Source organism: Sclerotinia sclerotiorum, genomic scaffold, assembly GCF_000146945.2.
Source record: "Sclerotinia sclerotiorum 1980 UF-70 scaffold_3 genomic scaffold, whole genome shotgun sequence".
Taxonomy (NCBI): Eukaryota; Fungi; Ascomycota; class Leotiomycetes; order Helotiales; family Sclerotiniaceae; genus Sclerotinia; species Sclerotinia sclerotiorum.
Genome location: NW_001820833.1, coordinates 1070478 through 1087474, shown reverse-complemented (window position 1 = coordinate 1087474; position 16997 = coordinate 1070478). Strand labels below are relative to the sequence as shown.

Below are 16997 nucleotides of genomic sequence, written 5' to 3'. Positions count from 1 at the left end.
TTGATTCTAGTACTGCGAGTTCCAACCGACCTGCTAAACAAAATTCCTTGTAGATGGGACAATTTGATTTCAGTAATAAGACACAAGAGTCCAGGTGAGAGTACCAGAAGGTCCCATCGCGGGGAAGTCCCTAGAGTCGATATCCGTTCCGAGTTTGGATCATAGTCTGCCCAAGGCGGAGTCTACACTTTCAGTGACTACACCGACGGGAATAAATCTTCGTCGGAAATTGTAAGTAAGTTGTCTAGGTCTTCTCTTCAGTGTGTTCTCGGTCACAACAACCTCACGTGCTACGGCTCGGGCACGCATACTTTTCAAACCCGCCTCCGACTTCACAGTCCACACACAGTGTGCTCGAATCATTGCACCGTACTTGTAGAAGGCGAATGAAGCCGATACACAAGCCAAGCCAAGAAAGCAGGAATCGACGGAGCTCAATGAATGCTGAGAATATCAAACATGTTTTCTGGAAAGAGAGGGATGCAAAACCAAAAAGCGAGCGCAATACGGAGTTGGCGGCTAGAGCCGAAGCAGCAAAGATGGTATAGATTTCGATGAGTTAGTTGAAAACAGCCTTGAAGACAATGCCCATTGCGAAACCGTAGCACACGGCCATCACGCTAGAGATCTAGTGTATCGAACGAGAATTCGTTCGTGTAAACCACAAAAGTCCTGTGGAGAGACATTCGCTCCTATCATTACCAGAAGTAGGCGAACTTCCGGTCGAGCAAAGCCACCATTCACAGTGGCCGATCCTATATATGCTTTTTGAGTTAGCGGCGCGACAAGACTAACGGATATAGTCCCGATGGTAGCGGCTAAGAATGGAAGAGCGCCGGTTCCTTCGCTCCACCCACGAACTTCCTGGTGTACTATAGAGTAGGCACCAAGAACCATACATAATGGGCATGTAAATAGAAAGAATGAGAACGGTTGGTTCTTTGAAAATTAGGATCCATAGTCTTGTGAGAGCTGTTACGACAGATTGGTGGCCGCAATGTTCCGTACACCTACAGAATCTGCTTTCGTTTGATGAACTTGCCCTGTCATTTTCAACTACCCAACAAAAGGATGTTATTCCGATATAACTAACTCATCTCATGGTAAGTTATACATGACGTGGAATGAGATAAAGATAAGTATTGAAGTGCTTTGTGTCTTGGGGAGTGCTTCCTAACTGGTTGTTAGGTGAAGATGACAGTGGTACGCGTAGTCTGCCAGCCAGTTCACTACCTTACCAAGCAGGCAGCAGCTGTTTCAAAGCAGGAATACCTAACTAATTTCTCAAAAACTTACTTCACCTCTGAGGGATGGACAGAATGTTTGCTAGAAGCTGGCTTTGCTGGTGCCGCCGCCATTGTTTACGGCAACAGTTTACCCTACCGTCACCATTGCCTTTTCGCCCTTGACACCTACGAGTCAAAAGAAGATATCCAATTTAGGACACTCTGAGAATTGGTTTATTGAGGCTCGCCCTGCCGCATGTCTCAGCAACGACGGCTACTCGGTAGACTTTTGTTCATTGTCGGAAAGTCCGAAGCCCAATCAGGATATTGTTTCAGTTGTAGATTTTGAGGGCAAGGCTTTTCTTGAGGACGTAGGCTAATAATTTCCCTTCACTCAAGAGCTGATTGATAATACCTCCATGGCGAGATCACCATTAGACACGCAATGCTGACTCTTCAATGTTCTAGATATCTGCAGAGAATTTTGATGCTCTGAAGGCGTTTATCGCCATTTAAAATCCTTCAGTTTGTTTCGGCTTACAAAATCTTGTCAAATCAAGTCATCCTAGTCACAAAATGCGCCGATTCTTGATATCGCACATGCTCGTCGCAATTAGCTCTCATTTATCCTATTAGTGAAGGTATCAAAATTGTGGCTATCCAAATCTGTCGCATGATTGGCGCAAAGGTCAGTACGTACTCCGACGAGCGTTTTCGATACATGCAAAAGGGTAAGCCGTTGGCAAGATTGTTGTCAATATTCCTGCAGATTCTTTGTAGCTACTCATTTCCAATACCGATAGGCAGTCCACCCTTCTCTCAGGCATTGCTTACTTGTTGCTTAGTGGTATGGAAGGGTGCGGCAACCGATTTCGACTTGGATGGTGGAACATGGTGCAAGGAATCTCATCTATCTATTTAAAGACGGAGGAAAGGGAGAGATGAGGATATTACCTTGGCTACTGGACTGAATACCTAAGGTTGCACTACGCAAACAATCGCTGGCAGCGCTGCACATCTGGCCGATATTCAACATCTTATCAGCGAAGCGTAGTTTCCAATCGCTAGTATCATCCAAATGTCGATGGTCTTGAGGGTAAGCCGATGATTTTGTTTGTGATTCCTGAAATGTAAATTCTAATTCCATTCTAGGACGGCGGATATCCCCAAATGACTCACAATGACTGGGAAATTGTTCAGGCTCCAAAAGCTCAAGGCACTTGGAATTTCCACAGTGCGTTTGTTTCGGTATTTCTCCACCTTTTTGTGCCCTTTGGTTCAGTATCAGGTCAATGGTGATAGTGGAGACAATCCAACTATGGCACGTTTTTGGATGCATTCAATCAATACCGCCACGGTAAAGATCTACCCGCGTCTGTAAAAGACGTTGCTGTCGTTGGCGATTTCGGATAAGTCAGTGAAGACCCGGCGATCTCATAGTAAGTTCAGGACAAACTGCTACAGACTCTCCGAGAAAATAATCCTCTTGATACCCCGTAACTGGCCATTATCAGATCAAAAGTAAAATCTCAAGCGCCCAGCTCAATGGCAGGCTGCTAGATGAGCGAAATTCAGATCGGCTGCGGGTACAGAATGACAATGCCAATCACGGCTGGCACTGTTAGAAAAAGGATTGACGTGGAATTAACCGTGTCATATATCATGGGTGCAGCGACCGAGTAAGCGCTAAAAGGCATTTCTCAATGTTCTGCAACATATATAAACCACACGAAAGGCTGTTAAACCACGGGAAGACTTCCAGCCACTTTCAAAAGAAATAGTAAATCCTTCAATAATCACAAGTAAGGCTGCAGAGGTGGTATAAGCTCGAGTGATTGTGCTTTCAAAGAGTCACACTTCGTAGCCTGTTTAAGGGAAAACGACACAGTAGTCGTCAGATAGATTTTCCCTTGGCGGTGGTAGGAGATAATGATGTGTGAGATCCTTCGTAACAAAGGCTCAATAACGGGTCGTTTCAACGCCAACCGGAGCTTCGATCACCTGGTGGATAGTTTGCTAAGGTGCAATCTCACGGATTTATGCCAATGTGTGGTGTAAATGACACTTCCAAGCCAGGTCGTACACATAACCGCAGCACGTCTCCAAGGTGAACAGCCTCTAGTTATAGAATCATGTAAACAATGGAATTCCACACAATAGATTCGGAAAAAGTATTGGCTCCAACATTTACAGTCACAGGGAACATTAGTATGGTTGCACTGATGGCATCATCTTTAGAAAAACTGGGTAATTTTTGTTGTAGTCAAAGAACGTCAACTTCGTAATCCCACCAGCTAACGTCGCTGCGTCTGATGAGGCTGGGTCTGGTAAAACTCTCTTACGAAGAGTTATTTCAGATCGTGGTGTTTGGTTTGTTGAACCCGTCCCAATCAAATTACCAGGCTTTTCTGTGACCGTGCTACACGGCCACATGGGCCAGAGATTCAATTGGAAATGGCAGAGATTTTTCCAACGGCATCATTTCGACTTGCCCGTAGATTATGGAAGGTTCTGTGGAGGTGAGATTCCTCTGATAGATACGGTATTTGATATCTCTGTGCTCACTTTTGTATGATTTGCATGACGGAATTTGTATTTGGAGGTGGTATTGGTAGATGCAGCCTTCTCAAAATCATCGTCATTGTCGCTACCATATGCTCAGACCTTAGGAGGAAAATATTCTTTGGGACTATTGTGGGATGTTGTACTAGCACTATTGAGTGATCTTAAGCCTATTGCACAGTTCCACTGCCGTTTACTTCGCTGGTAGGTCAGTATGTTTATTAACATACACGAAGTTGCCTTGAGCGGGTATGCTGCCGTAGAGATGAGGAATAAACGGTCGAGATTGTGACATGGCTATTCATGTTGCCATGATTGGTAGAACAGCTGGAATGATGTGTAAGCCTTTGAAAATTGTGACTCGTAAGATCAGAAGACCCATCATAGTTATGTATGGGAGTTTCATAATCATATGCGTGATGTTGGTTCTGAATTTCATAACGTAACGTAGACATCCGATCAAAGAATCGATCGTTGTGTCCGTTGTTTGAGAAGTTAGTTTGGTGGCAATTCATAGTTGTGGGTGACTTGACTAAGTGATCTTTCCTCAGAAATCAGGTCTAGCGGGTGAATAGTCCAATGCTCACTGAATTCTGCTTCGGTATAAGAGAAAGAGCCGACATTGAAGGATCAGAACGGTTAGGGACTCTGTAGCTCGAATGTGCACCCTTTCAATTAAAGTTATGCATAGAACACAATTTATCGAAGCCATCGTGGCGAAGACCAGTTACATGCACTTTCAAATATGCGTTGATCGTAGTTCCAGTTATAATAACTGCGCCCCATTGTAATATGGGGCAAAGCCACCCTGGGAACCATGAGTCTGGTAGTTTCCCTTCACCATTTTGGTCATCGTTCCAGTTCCATGTATTATCATAGAACCAACTTTCACCACCATTTGTGCATGGATGACTATCATCCATGATGACAAGAATGGGATGTGAATTTTGACTTGGTGTCAAGCTGTGCAGTATGCGTGCCACCTGCCACTTATTGAACCGAAGTCCGAGAACCAATTTTCATATCTTCCATGGCTTATGATGGGTGTCAATGTTGAAAAGATGGTGAAGTGTCGTTTTAAACTGAGACTGATGCCAAGTTGGTTATCGTCAGTATTAGCTGACTGTCTGAATACCATAAACTAGGCAATTGTTAGTAGATGTTGCACACTGAGCAGGCACGGTGTTGGGATTCCATAACATGAAGATGTGGATGAACAGAGTAAGCACAGAGAAAATTTGTTCCTGCCAAAATGAATGTAAACGGGAATCACGAACCTGTGAGCGATATCTGGATCCTTTTCACTTTCCCGTTGGATTTGCAGGTTGTTTGATTAGAGTTCTTTGTATATCAGCATATCAACCAAAGTAACCAGATATAAATGGAAATACCTTTTAATTGGATGAGGAAATGACTGAGATTGTTGTGTTGATGGAAGTTTTTTGTTGTAGGTGTGAAAAGGGTTAATGTAGGATTATTTTTGTTTTCGTATGAATATTAAAACCATTTATGCCACGCTTAGAGTCGCACCTGTCATACTATACGCTAAGAATCAGCAAAGTGAACTATTCAAATATAACTTCAAAACCTCATTTTCTAAGAAAGGGAACTGTGGAGCAAAGTCCTTGAGTTTATATAGTACACAACTTTAATAATAGGCAGTTGAAACACTACAATATTCAAACTAAAACCACTATTTCATTCACATCTTCCTTACGGTTAGATAGACAACATATTATACAATGCCACTCACAAATTGCGCAGCAAAAGCAACGCTTCAACACCCCTCAACAGAAGTCAAACTTAACAATATTACATCTTCTAGTTCTATCACCAATTTAATTACTTTACAACTGCCATTTTATTGCAGAGAGCCATCTATAACAACAATAGAAAAGCATTCTAATTTGCGGGCCCGAACATTCAAGCCCCGCTTATAACCTTTAGCTATACGCACGAATGTGGCACGTACTCAAACCTTAATTCAACAGTTCCGACCTTCCAGAACTCCCGAATTATATAAATGTCTTCCATTTAACTCTCCCTTGATGAGACCGTTATCTTGGTCTTTGCTCTCACCAGAATTTCAAACATACTCGTCATTGTCTGTGGGTCTGAATCTTCAAGAACAGGAATCATCTGCGGCATGCCTAGCGAGATTTTCTTTTGTTTCCTTGTGCACACTTGTCGATGTCTCTAAGTGCGGAGCAGACTATTGGGGGGGGGGGAGGGGCTGATAGGAAGACGCCGTTGTGAATTTTGGTGTTGTCAAAGTGTCCTTCTAAAAGTGTAGGTTCTAGTTTGTGTTGTCTCCAACAAAATCGTCCAAGGGACAGGATAGCCCCAGCTGGAAGGAAGGCGGCTGATTATAGCCAGCCGAATTGTACTCGAGGATATTCTGGAAAAGATATGATTTTATTCACAGTCGACATATTATTACAGATATGATGAGTATAATCCGGCTCCATATTTCGGGCCTGACCTCGTTCGGAATGCATGTACATTGGCTCCAATGCAAAGAGGCATGCTAAATTAAAGAACCTAGCATTTGCTTACCATATATGGTACTGTAAGGTACCTCGATTCAAAATGGCCGCCCCCACAGTTCCCTGGCTAAAAGACGACCCGATGCCGACATTGACGATCCCTAAAATCGATGTATCATCGGCAAGCCGCACCTTAATTCGGCCGATCCCGTTGTATTGAACTTTTCGGATATACGATTATCTAGCTTTCACAATATCTACTCTAATTTAGAAATTAAGATCATGAATTCGCTACTTGGTATAAAACCTGATGGTAGTATTCTCAAAGACTGAGAGTTCAACTTAAAGCTGATTGCTAAGTACCCATTTCTTTAGATATACTTTCCTGGGTGCTTCTTCTGGAGAGCTTTAGCTTTAAAATTGCAATGGTACCTTAAATTACAAGTTATGTGATTATAACTGAATTTTATCAGGAAGAGCATATATGTCCTACTGCTACGGTGCTGTTCATCGATTTCCACACTAAGCTTCCCACAGGATCGATAGTATATCATCCCCACAAGGCTAGGCATATATCATACACATCCTGCACAACAACACATTCAACTAAAACTAACTCTAAACATCGCGCTGTCATATCTCCATCCGATAGAAACTCGACAATCATTGACGTGCACGTAGATACACTCAGCACTAGTCATCCTGCACGACACCCTCAAGTGCAAAAGCCGAACCAATGAATATAAGACTTACTTGGCCCGTAAGTACCGATATTTTATTATTTTCTTATGAGAAGGAACACTAGACCGGGACTTATCAACTTCCTTTGTTCATGCAGATACTAGGTAGGTTTCTAGATAGCGGGATGTGAAAAGATATCTAGTAAATCTTCTGCTTATTTCTTCTAGTTGCATATTAGGTGCTGCGTGGATACCGGTACTGCTTTCGGCTGTTACGTGAATTATATTAGCTAGAGGGTCGACGAATGAAGATTGAGGATTGGAGGTGGGAATGTGGGTGAGGAATGAGGAGGTGTGATGCATGATGGGTGATATGGCTTGGTATGGTTATTGAGGAGAAAGGGAGAATTAAATACTCAGGATTGGGCGAATTGTTTAGTGAGAGGAGAGGTTTAGCTTGCGATGTGAAGGGTGGAATATTTGCTTTGTTCTGGATTCTATAGCTAGTACAAATCATGAGGAGGGGAAGTGTACTCAGGGAATTCAAAATAGAAGTTTTGGCTGACCCTGACCAACCATTCCCTCATGGTCAGAATCTAGTAGTCCGGATAGGAATTCATTCTCTCTAGGTGCTTTGGTGGCATTGTTACCAGACACTAAGGTACTCAAATGACAAGGCTTCCCTGTAAATATCGGTACATGTACATTGATACATAAGGCCAAAACAAAATCCTCCGAAGCCTCCAAAATCCTCGCATACATCCCCTGCATGCATCACCAACGACACATAAGATAAGCACCACCAATTAATGAGCACAAGTAATATAAAACAAATATTTTGTTGCACATCGCATCGGATGAACTTATTGCGGTTTTGTCACAATGTGCCTCTCACCATTCCCTAATAAGACATTACTGCTTCATGAGGTTACATTCTGGAGTTTCCGTTCCGTCCGGTACCTTGCGCGAGAGGGAGAGAGGGAATATGTATATATATGTATGTATATGTAGGTATGTACTATATGAACAAGCAAGTGTGGGAGAGGGGTATGAGCTGACAAATATGAAACTTATATATGCAGATGCTAGCCAATATAGAATGTGAAAAGGGAATGAGGAAGATTTTGTTGCTTTTTGTTGCATGTCATAGGTGTATCCACTTAGTCTTAAGGATGGGTTTTGGGGTATTACAAGATGGGGTCCGCTAGAGGATGTGGATGGGGATTGGGTCGATTGGTTGTTGGGAATGTGGGTGGGTTGGGGGATTTGGCTTGTGAGAGATGAAAGTGTGCGGCACGGCTATTTTCTTCATGGAGTACCTAGATATGTATATATGCACGTTTATCTAAAGAATTATCTTACATGTTAGCCAGAACTTGGGTTGGCAAATATGCTTGATTCCTAGTGGAAGCCGAATCACGTGATCATATCTGAGGTAAGAACACGACCTCTCTGGAGGAAGAGAGATTTCCATCCTCTGATTCCAATTTATCAGTAAAACCAAATGTTACACATCACCTTCCCGAATCCATTATAAGCCATACATTCAACAGGCATCTCAGTCCTTATATCCCCACTCAAGCGACGCACCGAAAAAGGGGTCTATCATCCCCACACATCCCAAAGCGCACCTATCTGAATATATACGGGGTATGATCGACCAGTCCTCACATCTAAGGAGTAAAAGATCCGTCTCCATGCTGTTTTACAGCGTAGAGGAGAGAAAACTCCGGATAAGTCGCACGATAAAGAAATCATCTTTGATCGATTCGAGGAAGATGATGATCGAGACGTAATAAAACATGTCATCTGGTGTACATAGTTTATTGATGTTGTTCGATTGTTTGATCTTGAGGGTTGAGATGAGGAGGTGAGTCTCCGGCCTTTTTCAGATATGCAACAAAAGGTTTGACTTATGCTTGTGATTATTGTGGATGGGAGTTGATAGACGGTCGGGCGGGGGATTAGAGGGAAGAAGTGAAAAGGAAATTGATGAATAGGAATGAATGAATGGATGGTGTTGTCAGGATTGATGGGATTTGGTGGTTTAGATTGTTGTCGCGCGAGCGACGGCAACGTACTGTTTTCCTGTTGAATTGACCTATTAGGCTATCGATAACCGACCCTAATAGACATGTATCCATCCATATGACTGCATCTACATTCATTCCATCCCTCTCTTTCTACAACTTCACTTCCAACTCAATTCGGCTTTGACGTCGGACACGGGTAGATTATTCGTCCCGGATGACACTCATCAGTACCTATCTTAATAATCTCCAAATTACTAATCCTCGGTTCATCGGTATTCTGGAGACCCCACTGAACCCCTCTTACAAAGCTCTCCAGCAATAGAATCGTCATTTCGTCATTTCTCCTCAAACAAATGCCATAGTGGTGCAATAGTTCAATCTTCAAATTCACTGTCTATACCCATACACATTTATATAGTATTATAAATCAAAAGTTTCAATTGACTCCATCCTTCCTACTCGCAATTGCCATATAAATTGATCTGTTTTCTTTCCTTCTATGCCCTCATCTACATTTCCCTCGCCCATTTGAACTTATCCTTCTAATACATATTACAAACATGCCTCCATCCAGCAAGTTCTTCAGCATTGTCGCCGGTGTGGGTGCAGGTACCGGTAAGCCAATCCTCCCATTTGGATATGTCATCAACAACTGAGCATTCTGATCTCCACATGGCTCAAAGACAATGAAAAACTAACACCTCTCTCCTTCCCCAGGCCACTCCGTCGCCCTCAAATTCGCGAACGCCTACCCAGTGGTCCTCCTAGCCCGCGACCCCGCCAACTACGAACCCACCATAAAAGCCATCACCTCATCCGGCGGCCAAGCCATAGGAATCAGCACCGACGTATCCGATCCCACCTCCGTATCCAACGCATTCGAGCAAATAAAGAAAGAGTACGGTTCTTTGAAATTGGCTGCTGCTGTCTTCAATGTAGGAGGCAAGTTTGTGAGGAAGCCGTTCTTGGAGCTGAGTTTGGAGGACTATGAGGCGGGATATGGGGCTAACGGGTATGTTGTTATTTTCTTATGTGGATGAGTGGTTTTAGTATGCTGGCACTCGTTGGACGCAGTGGATTGCAGACCGGAAGGTACCTCCTGCTCGGCTCTATAAATTCTAGCATTTGATTGTCAAATGTGAATTGGGACACCATAAAGTGTATGATCTAGGAATATCCATTTGATGCTAGATTTATTTCGTCCATTGCGTCGCTGGGCAGGGCAATAAAAAACACAAGCTGACCCATCTGAAAATCGACGAACAGAAAGGGATTCTATCTTTTTGCACAAAAAACCCTACCACTCCTCTTGGATTCCGTCGCTGACTCCCCACACCCACCATCCTTAATCGTTACGGGGGCAACAGCGTCACTAAGAGGCGGTGCTCAATTGGCCTCGTTCGCCAGTGGGAAATTCGCCCTGAGAGCCACCACACAAAGTTTAGCTAGGGAATTTAGTCCTAAGGGTGTGCATGTTGCGCATGCAATCATTGATGGTGTGATCGATATTCCCAGAACCAAGGGATGGGAGGTTAATGGGGGAGTCGAGGGTGGCAAGATTAGACCTGAAGCTGTAAGTATTCCACTTGTAAATCTTACCGACAAACATGACTAACGCCATGATTTATAGATTGCGGACGCATATTGGTATTTGCACACACAGGACAGATCTTTATTTACTCAGGAATTGGATGTAAGACCATTTGTTGAGAAGTTTTAATTTTGTATGACGGATATTCTCTAATAATCCATCAAATTCGTGCGACAATTTCCAAGATCGAAATCCGTTTTCGACAGGATGAATAGATAGCAGTCATAAAAAAAAATAATCATGTCCCTCACCATCAAACTCTCATTTTTCAGGGATTTTAGTGAAATCTAAAAGAAAGTCTGCAGGCAAGAAAGTTTCCTTCATAATAATAAAAACTTTGTATTTCTTCTTCGCTCATCATTTATCTCGAAAACAATAGTGAAGATGTCAACAAGGTGATATATAAGCGTAAAAGGTCACGAAAATGGAAACTGCATGTCACAATAATCCTAAAGCAAGTTAGTCGAGGGTCAGTCCTCCCAAAGCAGGTATAGCAATCGACAACACAACATCATGTTGTCAAAAGTGTCGAGACACTTTTTGCTTCGGGAGGACTCCCATGGAGCATTTCACAGTGATACCAGACGTGCAAGCACGGAGGATGTGAAATGGCCATAATGTTTTCAATTGACTATGCCTAGCACATCCAGCTGGCAGAAGCCATGGATCAATGCACGTAACGCTAATCGAAAGCACGCCAATCCCAACCCAATTTTATATGCCAAATTTATGCCTTGTTCTTCAACTTCTCCTTGATCTCACGACCAGTCTTGATGCGCTCAAGGATGTTCTCACGATCCTTGTCCAACTTCAACTTGGTGATGACGACCTTGGATGGGTGGATACCGAGGGGAACGGATTGTCCAGAGGACTTTTCCTTTACGACACGCTCAACGTGGATGACGTATTTGAGACGGTAGACGGAAGTGACCTTTCCCTCGGATCCCTCGTTGGAGCCGCGAACGATCTTGACCTCATCGTCCTTTCTGATTGGGATGGAGCGAACCTAGAAAATATCAGTCAGATGAGAAAATATAATTGTAGCTCGCGAGATGGAGTGTACGTACGTTGTACTTCTCACGGAGTTCCTTGCTCAAAGGAGCGCTCATGATGGTACGTCTGACGCTGGATGGGGCATCGAAATGAGCCTTGCGGGACTTTCTCCTTGAGGAGTGGAGGGCTGTGGAAAAATCTTCATTAGCTTTACGATCTCTTTCAAGTATTGGCACAATTGAATTGATGTTTGCGCAGAATCGCAGAAATGAGTGATTGATGGTACATACAAGTGTTGATCTTGGTCATCTTGTCGGCTTGGTGAGGAACCTGGATTTGTCGTCGTCGTTGGTTGTTGAAAAAAGTTCGAGCAGAAAATTGGAATGGAGATTTGTGTGCGAAAAGCGCTAGTCGTAAGCGAAATTCTTAGCTGATTATCACGTGCTTATCGTTGAAATCTGGGGTCGGTTGAACATTGAAAAAATAAGAACATCATTCATAACGCTGATTTATTTACACTAAATGAATATATTGAAATCATTCTTCAAATTCGTTGTGTCGTATGTTTTCTTCTCTTTACTTCGTATAGTTACGATACAAGAAATACGGGTTTGATGAACCCCATGAACCTACACCCAAGCCAACCGCCGATCCGATACGTCTTCATGCTTTCAAAGCTCCATGATGAGACGTATCGCCTTCTCATGTACAACCCAAATTTATTTCTATCTTGCTTTTTCCTTTTGAGAGGAGGGGACTCGCGGATCTAAATAAGGTATGATGGAGGAGTTGTGATATTGTAAGCGTTGTCTACTCGTAGGATTTTCCGGAGTTAGATTGGGGGCGCAGATGGTAGTTGGATGATTAGTGTCTCCAACCCCAAATCAATACATACATATGTTGCTATCACCCCCACATCAGTAGTGCTATTCATACCCATATCACCAGTATAATCATATCTCCGTGCAAGTCACAGATACCACAAGGTATGAAGAACATTCGGTCGAAGGAAATACCATATCATTCTAAATATAAGAAAACCAGACACAAAAGTTCATGTATTCAAGGAAATCCATGGATAAACATTTCCAACCCCTTGGCTCGCCCCTTTTCCCACTTCCTAACATAACCCCCCACATACAAAACTAATACATTGTTAACCACCAACAACTACAACTACCATACAAAACAAGAAGTAGGAAGAGGTAAACTGATCAAAACTATTTATGAAACCAGTGCCTACGCCCAGCACTTTCGACTCCATCCTCCAAAGAAGAAGAAAAAAACACTAAACAAAATTTTCTCTTTCATTCTTCACCACCTCCTAAAGTATCTGCCCGTAGCTGCGAGCTTCCTAGGCCTTAGTAGTGTTATCAATGTGGAGGCAGGGGCACTAGGAGAAGCAGATGTCGATGAACAAGAAGAAGTACCATCTCCATCACCGCAAGTGGCATTGCAGCTTGAGCCTGGCAAGACACCACCTGACTCAACATTATTGCCACAAACACATTTAACTCCACTTTCAACTGCATAGAATTCATACTCAGCACAGATAGTTGAGCAGATAGCTGGAGTCATGTCAGATGAGTATGTTGTGGGGCTATCTAGAGTGCCTGTTGTGTTTGTAGAACAGCCCATGTGAGCAAATGGTGCTGTGGCGCCTGCAGATGCACTAGGCACTGCGGAAGAAGTTAAGTCACTTGAAGTGAAAATCGTACTGCTGGGGAGCTCAGAGCTTGATAATGTGGATGATACCTCGGTTGCTAGGCTTTGGAATGACGAGGTGACAAAGCTGACGTCAGATTGCGATGCAGATATTGACGCCGTGCTCAGAATTTGTGATTCAGAAGCTGGTGACGAGGTCTCCAGGGCGGCACTTGAACTAGCACTTTCAAAGACTGCATTACTGACGGGAGGTATACTGGCTTCAGATACACTGGCAGATGAGAGCGGCTCGATAGTAGAGGAGGACTCTGGTGATAAGGTACTTGAAAGAGCATTGCTTAAAGATGTGGTCTCTTCAAGATTTGTCTGAGAGGCACTTGGAAGGTATGTGCCTAAAAGTTGCTCAGACGAACTGAGTATTGCTGACGAAGCTGTGCCCTGTGGATTGAACTCAGAACTCGAGACTGTGGCTATTCTCGAGCTTGAAAGGGCAAAATCAGTTTGTGACAATGAATTTATCTGAGACGCTGAAGCCGAAGCTGAAAGACTTGGTAGGGTCGAACTCAAAATATCAGCCGTGGATGAAGGAGTAATTGATGCAGATTCAGAAATGGAATCAGATGCAGAGGTCGTAATCACAGTCAAAATAACGGTAGTCTCAAGACTTGTGATTGTTGCGCTTGCACTTAGGATCTCAGACGATACGGTTTCGGCCAAGTTGGAAGATATAACTGACTGAGAAGGCTCAGCTGTCACTGTTGAAGAAAGACCTCCTGGAAGTGATGAGGAAATTTGAGCAATTTGAGAGCTGGGAATTCCTGTCGAAGATTCAGCTGGCTCGGTTGATATTCCCAGCGATGAAATATCCTGTGTCGATGATGGAGCCTCAGAAATTGTCTGGCTACCCGAAGATGCCAGTTCAGTGCTGGAAATGAGACCAGGAATTGAAGAAATCTCGATCTGCGTACTCGAAATAGTTTCAGGGTTTTCTGTGGCAGAAAGAGTCTGTTCCGTGGTAACATTTGATACCTCAGAGCTGGGAGCTGTTTGGGGAGAGCTCGATGGGGACAGTAGCAATTCTGTCGAAGATATGACTTGAGATCCGAGGGTACTTGTCAAAGCACCACCTAAAGTAGAAGTAAGCTCAGCAATTGATGATGAGCCTTCGATGGATGTTTCCAAAGCCAATTTGCTTTCTAAAGAAGCAGTAGAGGTGAAAATAGGTTCAGATGTCTGTGTTTCTACCGTCAAAATTACCGTGCTTGAAATTATTACAAGACTCGAGCTTTCAGTACCAATATTCGATGTCAAAGAGGTTGGAAAGGCAGATATGGATGTTTCTGAAGCTGAGAATTCGAGGGAAGTGCCCGAGCCAAGATTTTCAGAAATGGGGATGCTACTACCAGATGTACTGCTGATTCCAAAGGCCGTAGAGCTGGCAGAAATTTCCTCATTTGCCGTTGTTGGCAGCTGAGATAAACTACCAGATAAGGATCCAGAAGGCAATGCAACAGAACTTGTACTAGCAGCAAGCTCAGATGAACTTTCAAGTCTAGAGAGTGTGGATGAGGAAGGAATAATTGTAACAACAGTGGAAAGTTCTTCAATGGTAGAGGAAATCTCAGGCTGTGACGCCAGAGATGACGATATCGCTGGGACAATAGATGATGACGATAATTGCTCAGATAATACTTCAGAAGAGAGGACACTACTAGCGGCTGCTGTAGAAAGCTCAGCAGATTGAGTAGACGAAACCAATGAATTCTCGATCATACTTGAAGGTAATTCTGAAGTCGGGATACTTGGTGTTGTTGAAAGACCTTCAATTCCCAATGATGTCGATGCAAATCCAGATGTCTGGACCGAGGTGGGTAATAATCCAAACGTGTTAGAACTGAGACCGATTTCTGACTGGGTCTCACTCACAAGGCTTGTAGACTGGACCGCAGGGATTGATATAATTCCAGAGCTTTCAATGAGAGTAAAGCTTCCAACTAAAGTTGATGGAAGAGCTGATAATCCAGGTATTGTGGTAGGGAGTAACTCTGTCTCAGTCAGGGAGCTCAAGAATGAAACGAGAGTCTCAGTCGGATTTATAGACTCAAACGTGCTCACACCAGTACTGCTTAAAACAACAGAGGAAGTCTCAATCAAAGATTCAGACACTTCACTAATGCTTCCAGATGTCTCGACACCCAAGGTAGATTGAACCTCAGTGCTAGGTGCACCAGTCACAAAAGTTGGCTCTGAAGCTAGACTTGTTATAATATTGGAGCCACTCAGACTTAGAGATACTTCAGTTGGTAATGCCGAGAATTCACTTGTGGCACTACCAGTTTCCGTGATGAGTGAAGATAATAAAGTATTGCTCGATGTTTCTGATGCTCCAAATGAAGTACCAGATTCCAAGTTCTCAACAGTCGAAGCCGTTGATACAGATTCTGTGGTCGAGGGTATGGCTGTGTTCGATTCAAAAGAAGTGCTAGCACTCAAGGTTTCGATTGGTAAAGATGAAATTATAATGGCCGAAGTTGCAGGTTGCGATTCAGATTCTATGCCAGATGTCGATATGATCACACTGCTCGATTCAAATCCTGGGGCACTGGAAGAGAGACTTGATTCTGTAGGCAAAGAACTGACATCATTTGTTGACATACCAATGCTTGAAGTAAGTGAAGGAACAACTGTCGAAGATCCAGCCTCAGAACTTGTTTCTATACCTAAAGTTACCGTGGAAACAGCGCTCGACTCAGTAGGCAAAAGGTTCAAGCTTGTGGATAATTCATTCAGAGGGGAAGAAGTGGTAACTGCCAAAGAGCCTGAAGCTGAAGTTGTTTCGATACCAATCACTTCGGATGACGATTGAACTATTGTGATGGTGCTTAGTGGTAACCTGGAAGTTTCGAATATTGTACTGGTTACTTCTGGTAGTAGCAATGAACTGATAAATTCGGAAGCACTAGCAGATATGATTTCGGTGCTCAAACTAAGAGGTACCGTCGAACTGGGGACAATAGATGGAGTGATAACTACATCGGTGAATAGAGATGAGGAAGTTTCAATACCTCCAACTGATCCCGAAGCGGATGATGAAATCAATATGGTGCTAGTGGCAAGCGAGGGAGTGATGATTTCACTGAAAGGAGGCGAGGTTTCAATACCACTAGTTGTTGCTAGTATAGATGATTCAAATGGCGTGGTGAAACCCGTGGAAGTCCCAGAACTGACAACAGATTGTCCAATGTTGGTTGAGAGCTCGGAAGCTATTGATGATTGGACAATGGTACTGGCCACTTCCGATGGAACTGAGATCAGAATAGTACTTGAAGCACCGAAAACGGCGGAAGAACCAAACTCATTACTAATTATATCAGTCGTAGAACTTATTGAGATCGCAGGGGATTCAAAAGTACTAGTAGTTTCGGACCCGAAAGTACTCGAGACCCCAGTACCAGATTCAACAAGAGTTGATGATGGCTGGAGTGAAGAAACAGATCCGGATTCCGAAGACTCAATCGAAGTTGACGGTATTGCCGACAAGGTAAAGCTGCTTTCAAAAGCCGATGAATTGGGGAGCGCTGTCGCTGAAGGGGAACTAGATGAAATAGGAGAGCCATCTGCATTATAAGTACAAGTCTCCGGGGGACAGTATCCACGGCTACAGGTAAAATCGCAAAGTGGATCGTAAAGTTCGGCATCGAACCCAGCAAGAGCATATACCACGAGCACTTATCTCAGGTGGAGGTGCGACTGCTGAGACT

The 16997-nt window shown here is 43.5% G+C and overlaps 12 protein-coding genes across 12 annotated transcripts; 7 read left to right on the top strand and 5 right to left on the bottom strand.

Moving 5' to 3' along the window:
* Positions 1–159: 159 nt before the first annotated feature.
* SS1G_02516 (hypothetical protein) lies at positions 160–1358 on the bottom strand (the record flags this gene model as incomplete). Its single annotated transcript, XM_001596246.1, has 4 exons — positions 160–444; positions 718–755; positions 1094–1173; positions 1297–1358. 4 exons carry the CDS (start codon positions 1356–1358, stop codon positions 160–162), a joined length of 465 nt encoding a protein of 154 aa, XP_001596296.1.
* Positions 1359–2304: 946 nt separating this feature from the next.
* SS1G_02515 (hypothetical protein) lies at positions 2305–2751 on the top strand (the record flags this gene model as incomplete). Its single annotated transcript, XM_001596245.1, has 3 exons — positions 2305–2322; positions 2379–2464; positions 2676–2751. The coding sequence occupies 3 exons, from the start codon at positions 2305–2307 to the stop codon at positions 2749–2751; spliced, it is 180 nt and encodes a 59-aa protein (XP_001596295.1).
* A 616-nt stretch (positions 2752–3367) lies between these two features.
* SS1G_02514 (predicted protein) lies at positions 3368–4442 on the top strand (the record flags this gene model as incomplete). The annotated part of the gene is made up of 3 exons (XM_001596244.1): positions 3368–3473; positions 3521–3768; positions 4353–4442. 3 exons carry the CDS (start codon positions 3368–3370, stop codon positions 4440–4442), a joined length of 444 nt encoding a protein of 147 aa, XP_001596294.1.
* Positions 4443–4459: 17 nt separating this feature from the next.
* Positions 4460–4711, bottom strand: SS1G_02513 (predicted protein; the record flags this gene model as incomplete). The annotated part of the gene is made up of 1 exon (XM_001596243.1): positions 4460–4711. One exon carries the CDS (start codon positions 4709–4711, stop codon positions 4460–4462), a length of 252 nt encoding a protein of 83 aa, XP_001596293.1.
* Positions 4712–6377: 1666 nt separating this feature from the next.
* SS1G_02512 (predicted protein) lies at positions 6378–6800 on the top strand (the record flags this gene model as incomplete). The annotated part of the gene is made up of 3 exons (XM_001596242.1): positions 6378–6487; positions 6520–6587; positions 6748–6800. The coding sequence occupies 3 exons, from the start codon at positions 6378–6380 to the stop codon at positions 6798–6800; spliced, it is 231 nt and encodes a 76-aa protein (XP_001596292.1).
* A 304-nt stretch (positions 6801–7104) lies between these two features.
* On the bottom strand, positions 7105–7317 carry SS1G_02511 (predicted protein; the record flags this gene model as incomplete). The annotated part of the gene is made up of 1 exon (XM_001596241.1): positions 7105–7317. One exon carries the CDS (start codon positions 7315–7317, stop codon positions 7105–7107), a length of 213 nt encoding a protein of 70 aa, XP_001596291.1.
* An 831-nt stretch (positions 7318–8148) lies between these two features.
* SS1G_02510 (predicted protein) lies at positions 8149–8238 on the top strand (the record flags this gene model as incomplete). Its single annotated transcript, XM_001596240.1, has 1 exon — positions 8149–8238. One exon carries the CDS (start codon positions 8149–8151, stop codon positions 8236–8238), a length of 90 nt encoding a protein of 29 aa, XP_001596290.1.
* Positions 8239–9547: 1309 nt separating this feature from the next.
* On the top strand, positions 9548–10707 carry SS1G_02509 (hypothetical protein; the record flags this gene model as incomplete). Its single annotated transcript, XM_001596239.1, has 4 exons — positions 9548–9602; positions 9705–9999; positions 10254–10560; positions 10618–10707. The coding sequence occupies 4 exons, from the start codon at positions 9548–9550 to the stop codon at positions 10705–10707; spliced, it is 747 nt and encodes a 248-aa protein (XP_001596289.1).
* A 598-nt stretch (positions 10708–11305) lies between these two features.
* SS1G_02508 (60S ribosomal protein L26) lies at positions 11306–11880 on the bottom strand (the record flags this gene model as incomplete). The annotated part of the gene is made up of 3 exons (XM_001596238.1): positions 11306–11584; positions 11646–11758; positions 11862–11880. The coding sequence occupies 3 exons, from the start codon at positions 11878–11880 to the stop codon at positions 11306–11308; spliced, it is 411 nt and encodes a 136-aa protein (XP_001596288.1).
* Positions 11881–12885: 1005 nt separating this feature from the next.
* Positions 12886–15009, bottom strand: SS1G_02507 (hypothetical protein; the record flags this gene model as incomplete). The annotated part of the gene is made up of 1 exon (XM_001596237.1): positions 12886–15009. The coding sequence occupies one exon, from the start codon at positions 15007–15009 to the stop codon at positions 12886–12888; it is 2124 nt and encodes a 707-aa protein (XP_001596287.1).
* Positions 15010–15580: 571 nt separating this feature from the next.
* On the top strand, positions 15581–16102 carry SS1G_02506 (hypothetical protein; the record flags this gene model as incomplete). The annotated part of the gene is made up of 1 exon (XM_001596236.1): positions 15581–16102. The coding sequence occupies one exon, from the start codon at positions 15581–15583 to the stop codon at positions 16100–16102; it is 522 nt and encodes a 173-aa protein (XP_001596286.1).
* A 375-nt stretch (positions 16103–16477) lies between these two features.
* On the top strand, positions 16478–16864 carry SS1G_02505 (hypothetical protein; the record flags this gene model as incomplete). The annotated part of the gene is made up of 1 exon (XM_001596235.1): positions 16478–16864. The coding sequence occupies one exon, from the start codon at positions 16478–16480 to the stop codon at positions 16862–16864; it is 387 nt and encodes a 128-aa protein (XP_001596285.1).
* Positions 16865–16997: the final 133 nt, after the last annotated feature.